The following is a 19900-nucleotide window of genomic DNA, read 5'->3' as shown; positions in this document are numbered from 1 at the left end:
ACTTCATTTTAAATGGAAATAAATTCTGGGTCTCCCTACCTCCCACAGAGCTTATTTTGCTGATGTGCTTTAAGCTATGGTACAGACAGAAGGAAGTCACCTGAAGCTCAGCATAACTATCTTTGCAATGCTCTTAGTCTGTCCTCCCACCAGCCCCAAACTCTAACCACCACAGGAAAGCAAAATAATGCATTGGCTGCTTATTTTTAGGAATTGGAGTTTTCTTAAGTATCATCATAAACTATATTCTGGAGAAACCTTGGGCTTTAGGATGCACCAGTAGCAACTGCTAGCATTGTCCTGTTTTGTTGCATAAAACTCTTACTGCATTACTAAAATATGTTTGGTGTTGTTTACTGCTTCAGACTAATCTTTGAGTCCTCTTCTGGCAAAATAGACAAATAATCAGAGATCAGCAGTTTCTTGACTCTTATTTATGTATGTGTATAGTCTGCCAAGAAAATTTCATTAGCAGGGTTCATCGGATATAAGTATCTGCCAGGAAGCTTGTGAATAGTGGTATCTCCATTTGTTACATCCTTCCATGAGGAAAGATAGTTAGTCTTCCCCCACCTTACGAGGGTAATTCGTTCCTGGAAAAACTCCTCTTGTAAGTCAAAAATGTAATTACCATTAATTTCAATGGGGAAAAATTTTTATGCATTCCTGAGGCCCAAAATTTATACCCACTTACACTAAAACAACACCAAATCCCATTTAAAATGAACACAATTACTTCAATAGTTAACATTAGTTATAACACAACCGAACAAGGCATTTTCCCTTCATTAAGTTCTCTATATAATGTGCCTGTTTCCCTGCAGAGACAGGGGAATGGAAATCGGAGAGTGCCTGGGAGGTAGGGGCGCAAAGCTGGGTAGCTGCCCACAGCTGCAGAAGCGAGGCTGGTGCAAGGGGGCGGGTAGGGCATGAGGAGGCAGCCCAGCCTAAGCACAGCTTAGGTTAAGTGGGGAGGGGGCCGTATCAGGGGCTGGCCATGCAGGGAGCTAGGCAGGCACAGGAGGCCCCCGGTTGGCAAGGGGCAATGCCTCGCTTGTGCAGGGCTGCGCAGTGGAGAGGCCCTGCCAGCAGCAGCCTGGCACTAACTGCAAAGGAACGCCACAGGCAGCAAGCAGTGCCCGAGACACAGCTGCACAGGGTGGGCAGCGACAGCCCCCTAGCCCCGTGGGGGGCGACCGGCAGGGGCAGGGCTGCGATGGGCTGCACGCCCAGCATCCACATCTCGCGGAAGCACCTGGGGCCCTGCTGCTGCTGGCTGGGCCGGAGCATGACCCTACTGCAGAGCTGAGGCAGAGACTCAGACCAGCCACAAGTAAAGGCTGGGCCAGGGGCTCCAGGAAACCACTGCCACGCGCTGCAGAGAGCTGGGCTGGGCAGGATGCAGCTGCAAGCAGCCATTGCCTGGAGCCGCAGCCTTTCTCCTGCTGCAGGGTGTTTGTGTCCTGCTGAGGTGCATGAAATTGAAATTGGTCCTTGTAAATTCAAGGAAATGCCTCGTAAGATGAGGTAGGGGTTTAAATCAAACTCCTTGTAAACTTGAATTCTTGTAACCCGAATGGGTGTATCTTGGGGTCTGACTGTATATAGCTAAGGCATGAGAGAAATATCAGCTTGATGATTATTTCACGTAACTTGTTTCAAGATCATTGAAATCTGTCTGTTTCTGACTCATTTTGGCTCAGACACTGCAAAAGGCCTTCCTATTACCATGTCAATTAAAAAGAGACTGTGGAAATAACTGCTCATTTAATCTAGTACAACAGAAGTATAGCTAAATACTAGAGGTGAAGCACACTAGCTAGTTACCTTCAAAATCCACTAGACCCAGCAAAGCATGTAAGGTCACATGGAGAAGTTTGTCATATTGAACCTTTCTGCTTAAGGCTCCTGCTCCAGACACAAAAGAGCCTTGTCTTCCCCTTTAAAACTCAATGGAAACTCTTTGCCAACGTACTCTTTAGTACTGAATGCAGCCTGCCATTTACTTACTGTATTCTAGGCCAGATCTTGTAAAATGCCACTTTTTTTTTTTTTATTACACACATGCTTTTAGCACAAAAACAAAGTTTTGGGGAAAAAACTAGGATCTGTCTAGGTTTCAGCACATGTGAATATTCTATTTCAGACAATGAATGAATATCTCTAGTCTCTGAATGTCCTGTAATACTGTCCTAATTACAGAAAGGACTGGACAACTGTATGATCCACTCTTAATGCAGGCATGAAGTCTTTTGCAACATCTGTATTCTGCAGGGGGAACACCTCCTAAAGACTGTATCCCCTTAATAATTTCTTTGTCTTTTGCTGTGCAGAGAGGATAACAAAATGTGGCCTGAAAGCATCATACAAAATATGTTAGGGGTTTCATAAAAGACATTATAAACAAATTTCCCCAAAACTGTAAGTCTTAGAAAAACAGCTTTAAGAATATCTTATCTGTAGTGTTTTCCCCTGTAGCACACTAAGGTAATAGTTGCCTGTCTGGTTTCAGAAGCCACATAAGTGAATACTTTTGAAATTTCAGGCCCTCTTTTGAAAGATTGAACAGAGCATCTATACACAGTGTGCTCTTTTGAAAGGAAAATTGAAGGAATGTGTCCCAGCTTTCAAAATTGCTCTTCCTCACTGGGAATAGGAAAAGGCCCAAATTTGAAAGAAAACATGTAGACACTCTGGTCATTTCTACACAGTGGAATGCTGATACACGGAGAGAAAGATGCTAATGAGGCACAGATGCAAATTCCCTGTGCCTCATTAGCATAACATCACGTGATGTGCAGTCCGCAAGACCGTTCTTCCAGACTCCAAAGCTCCATGTAGGAGCATGGCCTCGGGGGGCTTCCAGAAGGAAGTCCTCCTTCCAGAGGCCCCCTTCTTCCCAAAAATTTTTGGGAAGAAGGGTCCTCCAAAAGGACTTCCTTCTGGAAGCCCCACCAGGGCCACACTTCTACATGGCGTTTTGGAGGCCGCAAGAGCAGTCTTCTGGACTCCAAATCACGTGATGTTATGCTAATGAGGTATGGGGAATTTGCATCTGTGCCTCATTACCCTCTTTCTCTCCATGTATTAGTATGCCACTTCCAACGCAAGTGGCCTGTGCAGACACGGTCTCTGTGACCCACTCTTTTGAAAGAGCGGGTCTGCCATGTTGCTAGCTAGCTGGGACGTGGAGACATGATGGCCCGTCCCCAGGGCTCTATGGTCCAGCAGCACTTAAAGCTGCACAGACCCAGAAGCCCTGTAGCAGGAAGCTAAGAACGTGCAGGTAGCTGTCATTACACATGCCACCCCTGCAAACCCCCTCTGGAGCGTAATGGCAATGAACCAGAGACACAAGGGGCCCCAGGGCCCCCCACCACTAAGCGTTCCCAGGGCTCACAGAGGATGGGCCAGGCTCAGAAAAAGCAGGCCCCTTCCTAGACAGAGCAAAGAGACCTTCTGGTCCTCTGGCAGCATGAAGAGGCCCTAAAAGAAATGGGGACCAAGCGCCAGAATGCGGCAGCTTTCAACCAGCTGGCTGACAGACTGTGCTCCGTGAGCCACCCTGCTACACTCCTGACCAGGTCAGGAGTAAAGTTAAGGATTCATGGCCAGCACCTGCATCCTGCCCATTTTACAAGGAGCTATGGAGCCTCCTGGGGCCCAAGGACAGCTCGTCCCTGCCTGCCATCCTAGACACTGCCACTTTGGAGCCCCACCCTGGGGACCATGAGGAGCTGGGACCTATGGCTGGTGCTGCCACACCAGGACCAGAGTCAGGGCCAGTTCTGGAGTGGTCAAGTGACAAAGGGCAAGCTGCTCATGGACCTCCACTGCCGCGCCTCTGTCAGCCCCTGACCTCAGCGGTGGACCCTCTGGTAAGTACTCGACAGGGTGCGCATACCCACCAGAGCAGAGCACGTACCCTACCTACTCGGCAGGGGCTCCATACCCACCAGAGGGCTCCCCAACCCCCAGCAGACACTGGCCAGCCACAGCCCAGCTGGACATCACCCTCAGGATGCCATAATGGCTGCCAGCGGCATTCAGCACCGACTCCCATGGGTAGCGCTGTAGCCCACTCCTGGTGGGGAAGCAGGTGGGCAGGGTTGGACCTTGCAAGAGGGCTGTTCCCAGGGGCCAGGGGACCCTGTTGGCCTCCATGATCCCCCAGGGCTGCCTTGCCTTTGGATGGGCAGGGGACCTGCTGGCTATGGGAATTGAGGGGTGTGGCCACAGGGCAGGGGTTCCAGACTCATGGCCTGTCCCTCCCTCTTTTCCATTCTTGAAGTTGTGCCATCAGAGGGCAGAAGAGCCTAGCACCCTCAGTCATGCCGGACAGCCCCCAGGAGGGGAGGGACGGAGATGGGACAGCTCCAACACTGGCACCAAGGTGTCCCGACTCCAGGAGGAGCCAGAGGCGGAGTGTGGAGGATGTTCTTCTTGCTGCCTCTGTCTGGTGCCAGGTCAACGTTGCAGAGTGGTGCCTCTGCTGGAAGGAGGCTGAGGCGACCTGGCAGCTTGTGGCCTGGGCAGAGTTGATTTGGACCATGAGGGACAGGGTGGGCACCTTCAGGGAGCTCCTAGCCCAGCTCTCCCCCCCACCCCACACCACCCCTCCCTGTCTGTCATTTGCTGTTAGACAATAGTTTCTCAAAATGTAGATTGTGAAGAAGTCAGGAGCTGGGGTTCTGCAGAAATATAAAGGCTATTCAATTTGTGGTGTGAATTTTCTATCCTCAATGTTAGAACCAAGCTACCAAAATAATGTCTTTATCAGAAAGTGAAGGATTAATGTAGGCATAAGCCCAGCTGCAGTGGTGCCTGAGGGACCCAAGGGTGCAGAAACCTTACAGGAAACATTGTTTCCATGGAGGGATGAGGTCATCCATAAACACTCTTTCTAAATGGCCTAGAGGGGGTGGCGTATGCGAATCAGCAGTGTAGGGAAAATGGCCAAATCACTGCTGGCCCCCTGAGAAGCACCTAGAACACAGCAGTGGTGAGGAAGGAGGAAAAGTCAACAAAGACTGGGATTAGGAATTAAAAAGAAAACAAAAGTACCAAGGACTGAGCTGCAAGTCCAGGAGAGAGTGTTATGAGGGTCCCCTTCCATTTCTGCGGGGGAAGAATATGCTGGATTTTATGTCTATCTGAATACAGTAGTAAGTGCATCCATGATAACATGAAATACTCTAACAATCTCTGATTACACTCCCCACAGATAATGGAATATAGATGTGTGAATCCTCATATGCAGTGACTGTCTTAAATATATATTTTATGAAGGTAGAGTCAGCTGCACTTTGGAAAGCCAAACCAAGTACTTCATACATGATGGTTACACAGTAAGTCCTATTTTATTTCATATTATTAGGGATTGTATGACTTACATGCAGAGCACCTGCACTTGATATAAAAAGATACATTGGTTGTAGTCCATATTTTTCTTGCAAGTGTACTGCAACCACAAAACGAACGTATGATCCAAAACTGCATGGAAAAGGGAAGGAAAATTTAATCTGATCTAAAAACTAAGGCTGTCAAGTGATTTATAAATTAATCATGATTATTTGCACCATTGAATGATAATGTAATACCATTTAAATAGTTTCTGATATTTTCAAACATTGATTTCATTTACAATGCAGAATGCAAAGTGTGCAATTTTCACTTTATATTTTTATTGTAAGTATTTGCACTGTAAAAACCAAAAGAAACAGTTTTCAGTTCACCTACTACAAGTGATGTGGGACAATTTTTTATCATGAAAGTTAAACTTACAAGTGTAGAATTATGCACAAAAATAAAACAAGGTAAAAATTCAGAGCCTACAACTTTTCTTAGTCCTATTTCTTGTTCAGTCAATTGCTCAAATAAGTTTGTTTACATTTGTAGCAGATAATGCTGTCCACTTGTTCAGGGTGTCACCTTGAGAACAGGTGTTTGCATAACAATGTTGCAGCTGGTATTACAAGATACTTACATGCCAGATGTTCTGTAGACTTATATATTCCTTCACGATTCAGCCACCATTTCCGAAGACATGCATCTATTTAAATGGCAGGTTTGCCTAACTACGATCCAAAGCAGTGCAGACCGATATATGTTCCTTTTCATCATCTGAGTCAAATGCCACCAGCAGAAGGCTGATTTTCTTGTTTGATGGTTCAGGTTTTGTAGTTTCTGCACCTGAGTGTTGCTCTTTAAGGCTGTTTCTACACCTGCCACTTTCCTCCAAAACTGGCATGCTAATGAACAGCTCAAAATATGCAAATTCCCAGCACCTCATTAGTATAAGGTCACATGATTTGGAGCTCAGAAGATGTTCTTCCGAACTCCAAAACAATGTGTAGAAGTGCGGCCCCCGGGGGGGTCTTCTGGAAGGAAGTCCTCTTTCCAGAGGCCCCTTTTTCCTGAAAATTTTTGGGAAGAAGGGGCCTCTGGAAGGAGGACTTCCTTCCAGAAGACCCCCCGGGGGCTGTGCTTCTACATGTTGTTTTGTAGTCCAGAAGAACGTCTTCCGGAATCCAAATCACATGACCTTATGCTCATGAGGCATCAGGAATTTGCATCCGCACCTTATTAGCATATTTCAGGCTGTTCATTAGCATGTCACTTTCAGAGGAAAGTGGCATGTGTAGAAACAGCTTAAGACTTCTGAAATCATACTCACGTCCTCATCCCTCTCAGCTCTTTGAAAGGCACTTTGATCAAGTACTGTAGCTATCTTCAGAATATCTCATTATTACTGTATTTGCAGGTTTATTTTTGTTGTCATATCTGCAGTGAAAGGGTTCTTAAAATGAACACCATGTGCCAAGTGATCATCCAAAACTGCTATAACATGAAATACATAACAGAATGCAGGTAAACAGAGCAGGAGATGCACAATTCTTGCCCCTGCCCCCGCCAAAGAGTTTAGTTACAAATTTAAGTGACGCTTTTTTTTTTTTTAATGAGCATCATCAGAATGGAAGTTTGTCCTCTGGAATGGTGGCCAGAGCACACATATGAACATTTGGTGTATCTGGCACACAAATACCTTTCAATGCCAGCCACAAAAGTCCCAGATACATGTCTGTTCTCATTTTCTGGTGACATTGCAAATGAGAAGTGGGCAGCACTATGTGCTGTAAATTTAAACAAACTTGTCTGCCTTAGGGATTGGCTGAACAAGACGTAGGAATGAGTTGACTTGTAGGTTCTAAAGATTTATTTTTTTTAGTTTTTGAATGCAGTTACATTACAGAAAAAAAAACCCTCCACATTTGTAAGTTACACTTTCACAATAAAGAGATTGCACTACCATACTTCTCTGAAGAAAACAGAAAAATACTATTTCTGTTACCATTTTTACAGTGAGAATGTTTGTAATCACAACTAGTAAGTGAGCAAGGGTATATTTTGTATTCTGGCATTGTAATTGAAAATCAATGTATTTTAAAATGTAGAAAACCATCCCAAATATTTAGTGAATTTGTACTGGTATTCTAATAACAGTGAGAGTAAAACTGCTGTTGTGATTAATATTTAATCATGACTAAATTTTTGATTTAATCACTTGAATCAACTGTGATTTAATCAACAGCCCAACTAAAAATGTACCTTGCAAGATGCACTTAAATATAATTAGAATCCCAGTCCAGTAAGGTACAATTACTGTGAGAAACGTTTTTTGAAGCTATAAAATGGTACAACAGTTTAAAGAGTAATTGATATTAGTCAATTCACACGTAAAAGTGAAATTGGATTGCTGATCATACCTAATACATCATTTTTGCTTCTTTCATTCACTATTAAAATTTGCTTACATTATGACTGAATGTTTTGAATATTCCTTGAAAACTAAGTAACCTTCAAAATCCATATACTCTTCCTTTATTAATGTAAGCAGCAATATTGCTAGTAGGAGTACACAGTCATAATCTAAGTAAAAATTACTACATTAATATACTTATTTAGAAGATATCCGTACTTAAAAGATTCTGACTCTGATACATGTAAGCACAAATTTCAAAAAAGCAACAGAGAAAGTATTTCTCAGTGGTGAGGCGTCCACATTAGCCTGAACACAAGTTCCTGCTCTGCCACAGACTTACATCATGACCTTGACCTAGTCATTTACTCTCTGCATGTTTGTTCCTTCCCTGTAAAAAGGGTCTAGTATCACTTTTTCCTGACTCCCTTGGGTGTTGTGAGATTGAATACAGTAAAGATGATCAGGTGTTACAGTGAGGTGGGTGGCATATAAATACCAAACATACATCATGGTTGTACTCATATAATTTCTTTAGCATGTACAGTAACATGCATTCTAAAGAGAGGCTGTCAGCTAAAAGTTTTTGGAACTATGCCAATGTACACCAGCAGCGAATCTGGCCTGCAGGGTGAGATAGCGAGCAGTTCCAATTCTGTTTGTTTCAGTTGTTACTGTCAGAGATAAGGCCAAACACAGTCCAGTACAGGGCATGGTCATTTATTAGTTAAGGCTTTATTTTATATGTGCTTCCATGACAGGCCTAAGCAGTGGCTTCTGAAGCTATTCCAAGGCAGTGTATCACTGTAAAACACAAAGGTGGGGATTACAATAGCGAGATCGCCCTGCAAAACATGTGAGCTTCTAAACATTTTGAAAACGGAAAAAAGCCACTGCTGACCTTCACCATACTGTCTGCCCTCATGTTCCCCTTATGGGCATAACTGACTACCCAGACATGAATCTGGTTCTGTAAATCCCATTAAGGCTAAGTCTAGACTTCAGGGTTTTGTCAACAAAACTCAGGGCACAGCCAGACAGCAAAGTGTGTTCTGTCGACGTTAAATCGGCAGAACGGAGCAGTTTTGTCGACAGCTGTACCCTGCTTGCCGTGAGGAAGAATGGCTTTCTGTTGACAGCTCTCTGAACAGAGGCCATCTGGAGATTTCGGGGAGCATTTTCTCAACAGAAGAGGCCTCTGGGATGCCACACAGGGGTCCTGGTGGACTCCCTGTCCACAGCAATCAGCACTCGATGGTTCCTGCCTCTGGGCCCTCTTAAAGCTGCAGGGAGGCTAGAGAACCCTATGGCAGGAAGATGAGCATCGTAGCAGCTGTGTGCTACATGGCTCTTTCCAGTGTGCTAGCAGCCACACCCATGTCCAAGCCACAGGCCCCTCGAGATCTTCTGGGCCCTCAAGAGAGCAGCACCAGGGGTCCCAGGACACTCCCTGGCTCTCAAAGAGGCAAGCTGCACCTTGCTCCGTCCCCTTAGGCCACACTCATCTGCTGAGACCCTTTTCTGACTGGGTTCACTGAAGGCGTTGCAGTCAGGTTCCTGAGCCCTAGTGCACAATGCATCCTTATAGCTTAACCCTTTCCAGGCTGCACTGTCCCTGCATAGGACAGGAGGTGGCTAAGTTATGTTGATGGCCAGCAGCAGCCTGGAGGTGTTAGTGCCTTTGGACAATGCAAGCAAGAAGAGACAAGATAGTTCCAGCCACACGGGAGTGGGAAAGGGAGGAAAGAGGGGAGCTCTGCAAAGTCACAGGCCAAGCCAGATCATCCCTTCCCCTCTCTTCTCTTGCCCTGAAGCTGAAGCAGCTGCTGTCTCTTCCCTTTCACACGGTGTTGAAAGGCTTCTGCTGGCCACATTCTGGTGTGAACCCTGTCAGAAATCTGGGGATTGATGTTAACTATGTGCTCTACTTCATGTAGCCTCAGGAAGGGACAGTATCAGGAACCAGGCAGAGCACGTCCATCCCAGAGGACTATTCCATACCCATAATCATTTCCATTGCCCTTTTTGGTACCTTTTCTAATTCCAACATAACTTCTTTGAGATGGGGCAACCAGATCTGCAAGCAGTTTTCAAGATGTGGATATGCCATGGCATTACGTAGAGGTGCTAGGATATTTGTATTGTGTATCCCAACATTCTGTTTGCTTTATTTGATGGCTGCTGCACACTGGGGGAAGTTTTCAGAGAGCTATCCACAATAACTCCAAGATGTCTTTCTTGAGTGATAACAGCTGATAAGTCTACAGCTAAGTTCAGGGCTCTTTCAATAAGGATATTGAGCAATTCTTCTTCATTTCCACTGAGCATAGGACAAGAAGTAACTGGCCTGATCTGTGGCAAGGGACCTTTAGATTAGACATTGGGGAAGGTTTTTGACTGTGTAAGTAGTTGAGCTTTGAAATATGTTTCCCAGGAAGATTGTGGAATACCTGTAACTGAAGGTTTTAAAGAACAAGTTAGACAAACACCTGCCAGGGAAGGTCTAGCTGTAGTCCGTCCTGGCTTACAATAGGGGGATGGATTCTTAGATTCCTTGCGGCCTTGCATGTTATGGATTCTATAGCCTGGTCAACACCTAAAACTTAGGTAAATCAGGCTACACCGCTCAGGGATGTGAACATTGTCTGGATTTACTAACAGAATGGAAAATACCCATTCATAGCCCAAGTCAGTATCTACAGCTGTGCTGCAATAGCACCTGTAGTGTCGAACTACCCTATGATACTCTGCCTTCAGAAAAGCATCTACAGATTTTAGATTCCTTTGCTATATATTTTAAAAGATTTTTTTTTAACCTGTGACCAAAAAATGCAAAAGGTTTCTCTTGCAAGTATTGAAGCAAAACACTCAACTTCATTAAAAATAGTTTTCATGTCCTTGGAAAAGGTTCATCAAGATGAGATTCTCTTCCAGGAAGCCTTATAGAGTACACTAGAGGGGAAAAGAAAGTTATAGTCATTTCAGGTCACTCTAACATTCAGCCCATTAGATTGCCAGCACAGAAATTAACCATACATTTGCTGTTTGCTTTGCAGAAAGAAAATATTAACCATCAGTTACATAAAGGAAAGTTTTCACATTAGTGATGATAAAGTTTAGGTGAAGTTTTAACACTGTGGGTGAAAAGTAAAGGGTGGCATGGGCTTAAGTCAAGTGTTTTGTATTAATTTTTTAATACACAACTTAACAACAATTTTTTACTTTACAACTTTTTCTATTCAATTTTTTTTGGATTGTAAGATCTTTGGTGCAGAGTCTGTCTATTACTAGGAGTCTTGACAGCATACGTAGGATGTGGGCCCCTGATCTTAGTTGGGGCTTCTAGGTAATAGTCAACATTATAGTTGAAGAAAAACTATATGAATATTCTCTATAAAATACTTTCTCACTAGAATCCTAAAATCTATTGGGAACTCTTTAGCATGTTCTCTGTTGCAATATTTTTTCTTTGCAGGCTTTTCACTTATTACCCACAGTAGAAGTGGGAATCCTGGCATTCACTGATATGATTATATGTCCCTTTCAGAAGCTTGGTTTTCAAAGGGCCATCTGTGGATTTTTACCCTACTGCTGTGTAATGCAATTGAACAATGGGATAGTTTGTAGAAATATGCTACTGGTTTTTTTTTCATTCTCCTTTTTATAAGACGTGTCCTTCAAAGGTCACATGGAAGTAGGAAAATCACCCATGCTAAAAAGAAAAAAGTACTGTATTTAAAATAAGCCAACAGATACTACAATAGGTAGCAGGACAAAAATACAGGGAGGCCTTTTATAACTTTTTGAGCACTTTCTGTTGCAGGGACACAGTAATGTAGATCTGGAAGCGTGTGCTGCTCTATGAATTTTACTCAACAGTAGCAGCAATTGTTCTGAGGCTCCCCTCTCCCAATAGCTTTTCTGGAAGTATTTCCGTCTAAACAGAACACTTTTTTTTTTTTAACTTCAAGGAAAATTGGATGTGACTGGCACAGCAATTCACTGGAGGTATTCAGCATGGAGGGACTGGTTTTATTTGAATGCTAATGTTCTTGTGTAATGCCAGATTATTCTCTTTTTTCTTTGTGAACACTCTGGAAAATAGCCATAGCTTCCCCCGTTCAAAAAGTGCAAGCATGAATCTTTTCCAAAGGAGAATCAGCGTGAGAGCCATGGAAATTACTTCACTCTATAGTGAAATCCCATTTTACAGTTACAAAGCCATTGTGTGACATTGCTTTTGATACAGGGAATGCAGAATTATGCAGAGAAGTGTAGCCAAGTGCAATTCATTCTGCACAGGAAAAGGGCCTGCAGCTTTCCAGCATACTCAAATGGATTTTTAAATGTCCCTTTTTGAGCATTTTGTTGGATGCACATTTTTAAGAATATAACTGAACACGTTAAAGTACTGCTACTGACCTAACAGAACTGTTTCTGAAACAGTCAGGTCTTCTTTAGCTCTTAGAAAGAAATTTAGTGAAAGGTAGATATATTCATGTATTGAACCCAAGCACCTGGTTTGGGGTGGCAGGGCAGCTGAGGGAACCAATGGAAGTATTAAGCACCTTGTATAAGAAGATTATTAGGAAGAAAACTCTGCACTCTCCACCATTGCTGAAAATATTCCCTTTAAGTTCTGACTACTCTACTTATTAGTATCCGGTCTACCTGGCCCATTATTAAATTGTACTTCCATACACAAAAATTACTAACCTTCTGTTGAGTTGTTAATGTGTTTGCCCCATTTTGCAAAATAGGTAGCTCCATTTCCAGCTCACAGGAAGCAAATCATCCTAAAAAGTGTATTAGGCCTTCTGTATAAACAACAAACAACTTTCTCCATCCTTGAGGGAAACAAAAATAAATTACATTAATTTGTTCTTAACCAAAGAATGTGGTTCTAGACTTGATTTGAGTACAAAACAGACCTGTATGTTAAGTTATCTATATTGCTAACATAATGTCACCTGCCTGTTGGAAAAAAAAGTCTTTTTATTTTTTTTGGAAAAAAAATTCAGCAGGCTGGTCTAAAGCAATTCCTCAACTGCCTGTCTTTATGTGAATGTGTCCTATTAAAATAACCTGTAACATTAATTTAAAAAAAAAAAGTATCGATACAAATTGGAAATTTAAACTGGAATCCCTGAACAATTATTTGAAAGCCCAGTTCAATACACTGCATTTGCAAGCTTCTGTTTCTTAGGAAATGATACAAGTTAGCTAATAGCAGTGAGATCAACATCCTCAATTTTTTTCCTCCCACTCTACTGGAGAAGAAAAGTAACAAAGGTTCTGATTATTTATTATTATTATTATTTTATTATTGCAGATCACATCACCAGGATGAAAGTGGCACCAGAAAAAGTTTTAGTTTAATAATTTCTACTAGTTGGCCCTAGTTTTTTTTCAGGGGGGTTGATGATCTAAAATTGTTGTCTATTCCAAGGCTTGACTAAGATTAGTTTAATAACTACAGATTGGACTTCCCTGGGTCCAGCACTCTTGGGACTTGACCAGTTCTGAACCAGAGAATTTGCTGGACCAGGGAAGCTCAATGGTGGTTCCTTAGCTGCCGGACTCCAGGCTCTCCTAGCTCCACTCTCCTTCTGACCAGCTGCCAGCTCTTCTGCTGCTGACCCAGCTGGGCTCCCAGCCACCAGCTCCCCTGCTGCTGGCCTGGCTCCTGGTCACTGGACCCCCTGCTGCTGGTCCAGCTTTGCTCCGAATCTCAGCTGGGCTTGTGGCCGCTGGTTCTTTTGTCACCAGACTGGCTCCACTCCTGGCTCCTCCAGCCACTGGCTTCACTGTGCTCCTGGGTCAGCTGAGCTCCTGGCCACCAGTTCCCCTGCTACTGGACTCCAGGCTATCCTCCCCTCCAAGGTGCCAGGGCTCTCTGGTCCAGCAACATCCATGGTCCTGCTGAACCACAGATTCTTCTGCACCAGACAGTCACGTATTAGAGAGGTTCAACCAATACAGCATGTGACAAATGTTTGCTTTCCCCTTCCATGAGGTAGGGTAATAAACACATGTATCACCTTTCACAGTCCAAAGTCTGCTGATCCAGTCCATGGCATATATGCTTAGCAAATACCAAAAGGGACTGAGCAGTTTCCCAGGGAAATGTGAGGGGCGTGGTGGGGGCACCAGGACACATGGCAGAGTGGGGGCAGAGGCACCAAAATGTAAGTTTGACAAAGATACCATTTTCCCTTAGGCTTGACTCTGATAATTTTGAAAATCAACTAAGGTTCTAAGGTTGAGCACGCATTTTTGTAATTAATCTTTACAATGCTAAAATGCACACTTGTGAATGTGGACAAAGCAAATACATTTCTGTAATTTGACTCCTGTATTTAATTTGAAACAAAAAAGCAGTCAAGTAGCACTTTACAGACTAACAAAATAATTTATTAGGTGATGAGCTTTCGTGGGACAGACCCACTTCTTCAGACCATAGCCATACCAGAACAGACTCAATATTTAAGGCACAGAGAACAAAAACAGTAATCAAGGTGGACAAATCAGGAACAAGTGATCAAGGTGAGCAAATCAGAGAGTAGAGGGATAGATGGGGGGTGGTGTCAAGAATTAGATTAAGCCAAGTATGCAAACGAGCCCCTATAGTGACTCAGACAATTCCCATCCCAGTTGAAACCATGTGTTAATGTGCCAAATTTGAATATAAAAGACAGTTCGGCAGTCTCCCTTTCAAGAGTGGTGTGAAAATTTTTCTTCAACAACACACAAACTCTTAAGTCATTAACAGGATGGCCCATGCCATTAAAATGTTGACTAACCGGTTTGTGGATCTGAAGTGCTTTTATGCCTCTCTTGTGCCCATTAGCTCTTTGTCTAAGGGAGTTTGAAATCTGTCCAATATACAAAGCATCTGGGTATTGTTGGCACATGATGACATATATCAACTGTCTTCACAACCCACACAAACCTGTAATAAAAGTGAATAAATTACTGGTCAATGCTACCATAGTGAAATGTATGTAGCAACATTTTATGTAAGGTTTTAAAATTCCTCTATATAATGTTACTAGCAGATGTACTCAGTGTTGCTTGGCTCTTTAACTGCCCCCCATGGCCTTCAGGTGGTTTGTGTTGGGAACCAGGCTCCGGGGCTGCCCCCATCACCTACAGGTTGTCTGGTGAGGGGACAAGGCTCTTGAAGGTGCTCCCCCTTCTGCAGCCCCCCTCCCTCTACAACCTGTAAACTGTTGAAGTAGGGGCAAGGCTCTGGGGGATGGTTGGTGACTCCAGCAGCCTCCCACACACAAACCGCAGGCTGTCTGAGGGAGCAGGCTCTGGGGGGAGCTGTCTCCCCTTCAGCTGGCCCCTGTCGCCTGCAAGGTGTCTTGGGAGTCACCTCCAGAGGATTCCCACAGTGTGTAGGTTACCTGAATGGGGACAGGCTTTGGTGTGATACCATCCCTCCACCTGCCTGCTGTGGTTTGCTGGCCATCTGGTGTGAGGCCAGGCTGCCCCTCCTCCAGCTGTATGCACCCACCAGCAGCCTCCACCCCCACCCCCCACCCCCATGGCCTGCAGGCTGTTTAGCTGGGATGAGGTTCTGGGAGCTGCTCCCTGCTCAGCATCCCCCTCTGTTGTTTGTAGGCTCTCCGCAGGAGTGGCAGGCTCTAGGTTTATGGCAGGAGAGCTGCTTACTAGGCCATTCTGACAGGCAATGCGGCAAACCCCTGGAGCCCTGCTGGTCTCTCTCATAGTGCTACAGCTGTCCCTGGTGGCCACACTCAGTATACATCCCTCCTGTCTGTGCCCCTCCTTTTTCTTCTCCCTCTCTCTGTGTTCTGGGAAATCCTGGGATTTCAGGCATTTCCCACTTTCCAGGCCCAAACAAACCCTGCCCTTGGTTTAAGTTAGGGTAAGAGGAAGCTGCATACCAAATTTTCTGGTCATACCTCTTGTGGTTTAGGTAGAGTTCTTGAACAAACATAGGACTGACTGACTGACAGACAGACGCTCTGAAATAGATAAAAGCAAAAATTAGTCATGTAGCACTTTAAAGCCTAACAAAATAATTTATTAGGTAATGAACTTTCATTGGACAGACCCACTACTTCAGATCTACAGCCCTACCAGAACAGACTCAATATATAAAGCACAGAGGTCCAAAATTGTTTTAAAGGTTGACAAATCAGAAAAATTGTTATCGTTGTTGGCAAATCAGATAGACGAGCAAGGGGTGGGGGTGAGGATGGGGAAGTAAGTATTAGATCAAACATCAAAGTATGTAAAAGAGTCCTTGTAATGGGTCAGGTAATTGCTGTCTCTGTTCAAACCATCTGTTAATGTATCAAATTTGAATATGAATGTTAGTTCTGAGCATTCCCTCTGTGGACAGTTGTTAAAGTCTCTTGTCTGACAGGTTTGTGTATTTGGAGATTTTTTATGTCTGCTCCAGGGCCTTCTGGAGTGTGGCATCATGACTTAGGATAGGTTGTAGGTCTTTAATGAGGCATTGCAGTGGTTTGAGTTGGGGGCTATAGGTAATAATGAGTGGTGTTCTGTTATTGTTTTTATTTGGGCCTGTCTTGGACTAGTTGGTATCTGGGTGTTAGCCTGGCCAGGGGACACGCCTGTTCTCTCCTATAGACAACCTCCTAACCTTATGAAGTTCTATTACAACCTTTCCTAATCCTAACCTCATGAGGATTCTTACCAGCAACCACAGGCTATACCACAATAGCTATGTCTACACTAGCCAAAAACTTCGAAATGGCCATTTGCATGGCCATTTCGAAGTTTACTAGCGAAGCGCTAAAATACATATTCAGCGCCTCATTAGCATGCGGGCGGCCGTGGCACTTCAAAATTGATGCAGCTCGCCACCGCGCGGCTCGTCCAGACGGGGCTCCTTTTCAAAAGGATCCCACCTACCTTGAAATCCCCTTATTCCTATGAGCAGATGGGAATAAGGGGACTTCGAAGTAGGTGGGGTCCTTTAGAAAAGGAGCCCCGTCTGGACGAGCCGCACGGCAGCGAGCCATGTCAATTTCGAAGTGCCGCAGCTGTCCGCATGCTAATGAGGCGCTGAATATGTATTTCAGTGCTTCATTAGTAAACTTCAAAATGGCCATTTGCATGGCCATTTCGAAGTTTTTGGCTAGTGTAGACATGGCCAATAATACTAATCCTGGAACTTTTCCTTGCAACAAGCCCTGTTGCCAACTTTGTCCACATATCTATTGCAGAGATACGGTCACTGAACCTAACAATTACAGAATCATTGGCACACTTCTGTTCCTCAACTAATGTTGTATATGCCATCATTTGCCACCAATGTCCATATACTTTGTATATAGGATAGACTGCAAACACTCTTCAACAAAGAATGAATGGACATAGAGCAGACATCAAAGATCTCCAAATGCACAAACCTGTCAGCCAGCACTTTAATGGAGTGTGCCATTCTGTGAAAGATCTTAGAGTTTGTGTTCTACAGAAAAAAACTTTTAACAACCGTCCAGAGAGGGGATGCTCAGAACTAACAGTCATATTCAAATTTGAAACATCCATGGTTTGAACAGGGACAGCAATTACCTGACCCATTACAAGGACTCTTTTACATACTTTGGTGTTTGCTCTAACACTTCCCCATCCCTCACCCCCCTCTCTTGCTCTTCTATCTGATTTTCCAACAACGATAACACTTTTTCTGACTTGTCAACCTTTAAAACAATTTTGGACCTCTGTGCTTTGTATATTGAGTCTGTTCTTGTAGGGCTGTAGATCCGAAGAAGTGGGTCTGTCCCATGAAAGCTCATCACTGAATAAATTATTTTTTTAGTCTTTAAAGTGCTGCATGACTACTTTTTTGTTTTGATAGATTACAGACCAACACAGCTAGCTCTCTGGTTCTGTCTAAAATAGATAAAGTGCAGGTTCCAAACCTGCCTGCCCTGCCAAGCATAAGTCATCAAACACATCTGCCCAGAACAAAGAAATGTGTGTTTGCCTTCATTCATATGTAAGCATTTGTAAAGAACGTACCAGCAGGCGCTCAGTACTGCTGAAGGATATGGGGAATATCCCCTTTAGAGGTCAGTTGCATTAGAAAACAAAGGTGTGCATATGTAATACCTTGTAAACAAAGCCTGAGGGGTAGCAGGTGACACAATGAAATTTTGTCCATTGTAAACAACATGTTGTAACATCACAATTTATGCTATCACCCGGTGTAAGAATTGTAGAGTCTCACCAATGCTTGAAGTTGTTGTGGGGGTTCAGGGCAGTCATCATCGCTGCATAAGATATGGATTGCACAGGGCTCCCCCACATCTGAGTGTTTTTGAAGCACAAGAGGAGAAGGGAAAGTGGTTAAAACAGTTGTCTGGGGAGCGGTGGGTCTTTTGGCTATACAGCTCTAAATCTAGTTATTTCCTCCATTGTTCTAAATAGATCTAAAGCTTAGTCTATTATTATTTTGTGCGACTCCATCCTGGTGGGTTCTGAGATGCTGTGGCTAGACCCAGAGCTGAAGCCACTATACACTGAAATCACTGGCAGCTGAAGCCACAGAGAACTAGAATCACAGGGTTTTGCCTACAGCAAAACCCACAATATAGTGGACAAGTAGCTGGCAGGAGCGGGCAGCTAGGAGGAGGAAGCAGGACACTGAACCAATAGAAAGGTGGCATTGCCTCAGGCTCAATGAGGGAATGCATCAGGATGACGTGTTAGGGCCTTCATGGACTGGACAGAGTTGTAAGTGGGGCATTTGAAGGCCAGTATGGGCCCAATGCAGGGCTTGAATAGGAGTTGGGTTTTAATATTGGACATGATAAAATATGCCTCCAGTCTTCCCAAATTACACATTCTGCAACCTGTAATTCATTATGAAGAGATGAGAATATGCTAGCTGCAAAAGTTGATGTTTATTTTTGTCTCGTGAATGTATTACCTCAATTTTTATGTTCTGGTTTCTTTGTTAACGTTCAGTACACAGCTAAAGGTGCTCACGAATGCATATGCTCCTTTCCTCCCACAGACACATGAAAGTCCTAACATAAATGATGTTATGTTGGCACATGATGGCATATATGATGTTAGTAGAGGAGCATGAGAAAGTGCCCGTGATTCTGTGAGTAACCTGGTTAGGTCCAGTGATGGTATTTCCAGAGAAGATATGTGGACAAAGCTGGCAGCGGGCTTTGTTGCAGGGAAAGGTTCCAGGACTGGTGTTCCTGGGGTATAGACTGTGGCTGTTAGTAAGGTTCCTCATGAGGTTGGGAGGTTGTCTGTAGGAGAGAACAGGCATGTCACCCAGGGCCTTCTGGCGTGTAGCATCCTGACCTATTCTTAATCAGGAAGCTACACTCCAGAAGGAGTGTTGCCATCATGTGCCAACAATGCCCAGATGCTTTGTATATTGGACAGACTTCTAACTCCCTTAGACAAAGGGTCAACGGGCACAAAACAGACATCAAAACACTCCAGATCCACAAACCAGTTAGTCAACATTTTAATGGAATGGGGCATTCTGTCAATGACCTCAAGGTACGTGTGTTACTGAAGAGAAATTATCGCACCGTTTTAGAGAGAGAAGTGGACGAGCTGAATTTTATATTCAAATTTGGAACATTAACACATGGTTTAAATCGTGATGTGAACTTTCTGAGTCACTGTAGGGGCTCGTCTGCATACTTTACTCAATCTAATTCTCAGTCTTCCCCCCCCACCCCTCTACCCTCTCATTTGCTCACCTTGATTATCTTTTTCTGATTTGTCCTCCTTGCTTACTGTTTTTGGTTCTCTGTGTCTTAATTATTGAGTCTGTTCTGGTCTGGATATGGTCTGAAGAAGTGGGTCTGTCCCACGAAAGCTCACCTAATAAACTATTTTGCTAGTCTTTAAAGTGCTACTTGACTGCTTTTTGTTTTGATAGTGTATAGACTAGCACAGCTTACTCTCTGTTACCATTCATTTAAGATGGTAAGCTTTTGAGTATGATTGCACTACAGCAGTGGTTTTCAACTCGTGTGCTGTGGCACACTGGCGTGCCATGAGAACTATCCAAGTGTGCTGTAAAATTGGTTCAATTTCCCCTTGCTGTAGCTCTTTGCAGAGCCAGGGTGGGAGAAAACTGATGACCCTGTGCCAACTGGG

General features: G+C 43.9%; 1 protein-coding gene across 1 annotated transcript; it reads right to left on the bottom strand.

The window, feature by feature from the left end:
* Window positions 1–434: 434 nt before the first annotated feature.
* Window positions 435–14697, bottom strand: OLAH (oleoyl-ACP hydrolase). The gene is given in 7 exon segments (XM_074985501.1): window positions 435–573; window positions 2201–2272; window positions 2274–2353; window positions 5394–5493; window positions 10576–10711; window positions 12476–12606; window positions 14563–14697. Coding segments are annotated over 6 exon segments (657 nt in total). The 5' UTR covers window position 12606; window positions 14563–14697.
* Window positions 14698–19900: the final 5203 nt, after the last annotated feature.

Source organism: Carettochelys insculpta, chromosome 2 (genome assembly GCF_033958435.1).
Source record: "Carettochelys insculpta isolate YL-2023 chromosome 2, ASM3395843v1, whole genome shotgun sequence".
Lineage (NCBI taxonomy): Eukaryota > Metazoa > Chordata > Testudines > Carettochelyidae > Carettochelys > Carettochelys insculpta.
The sequence above is the reverse complement of the archived record's forward strand: the minus strand, read 5'-3'. Positions and strand labels throughout refer to the sequence as shown.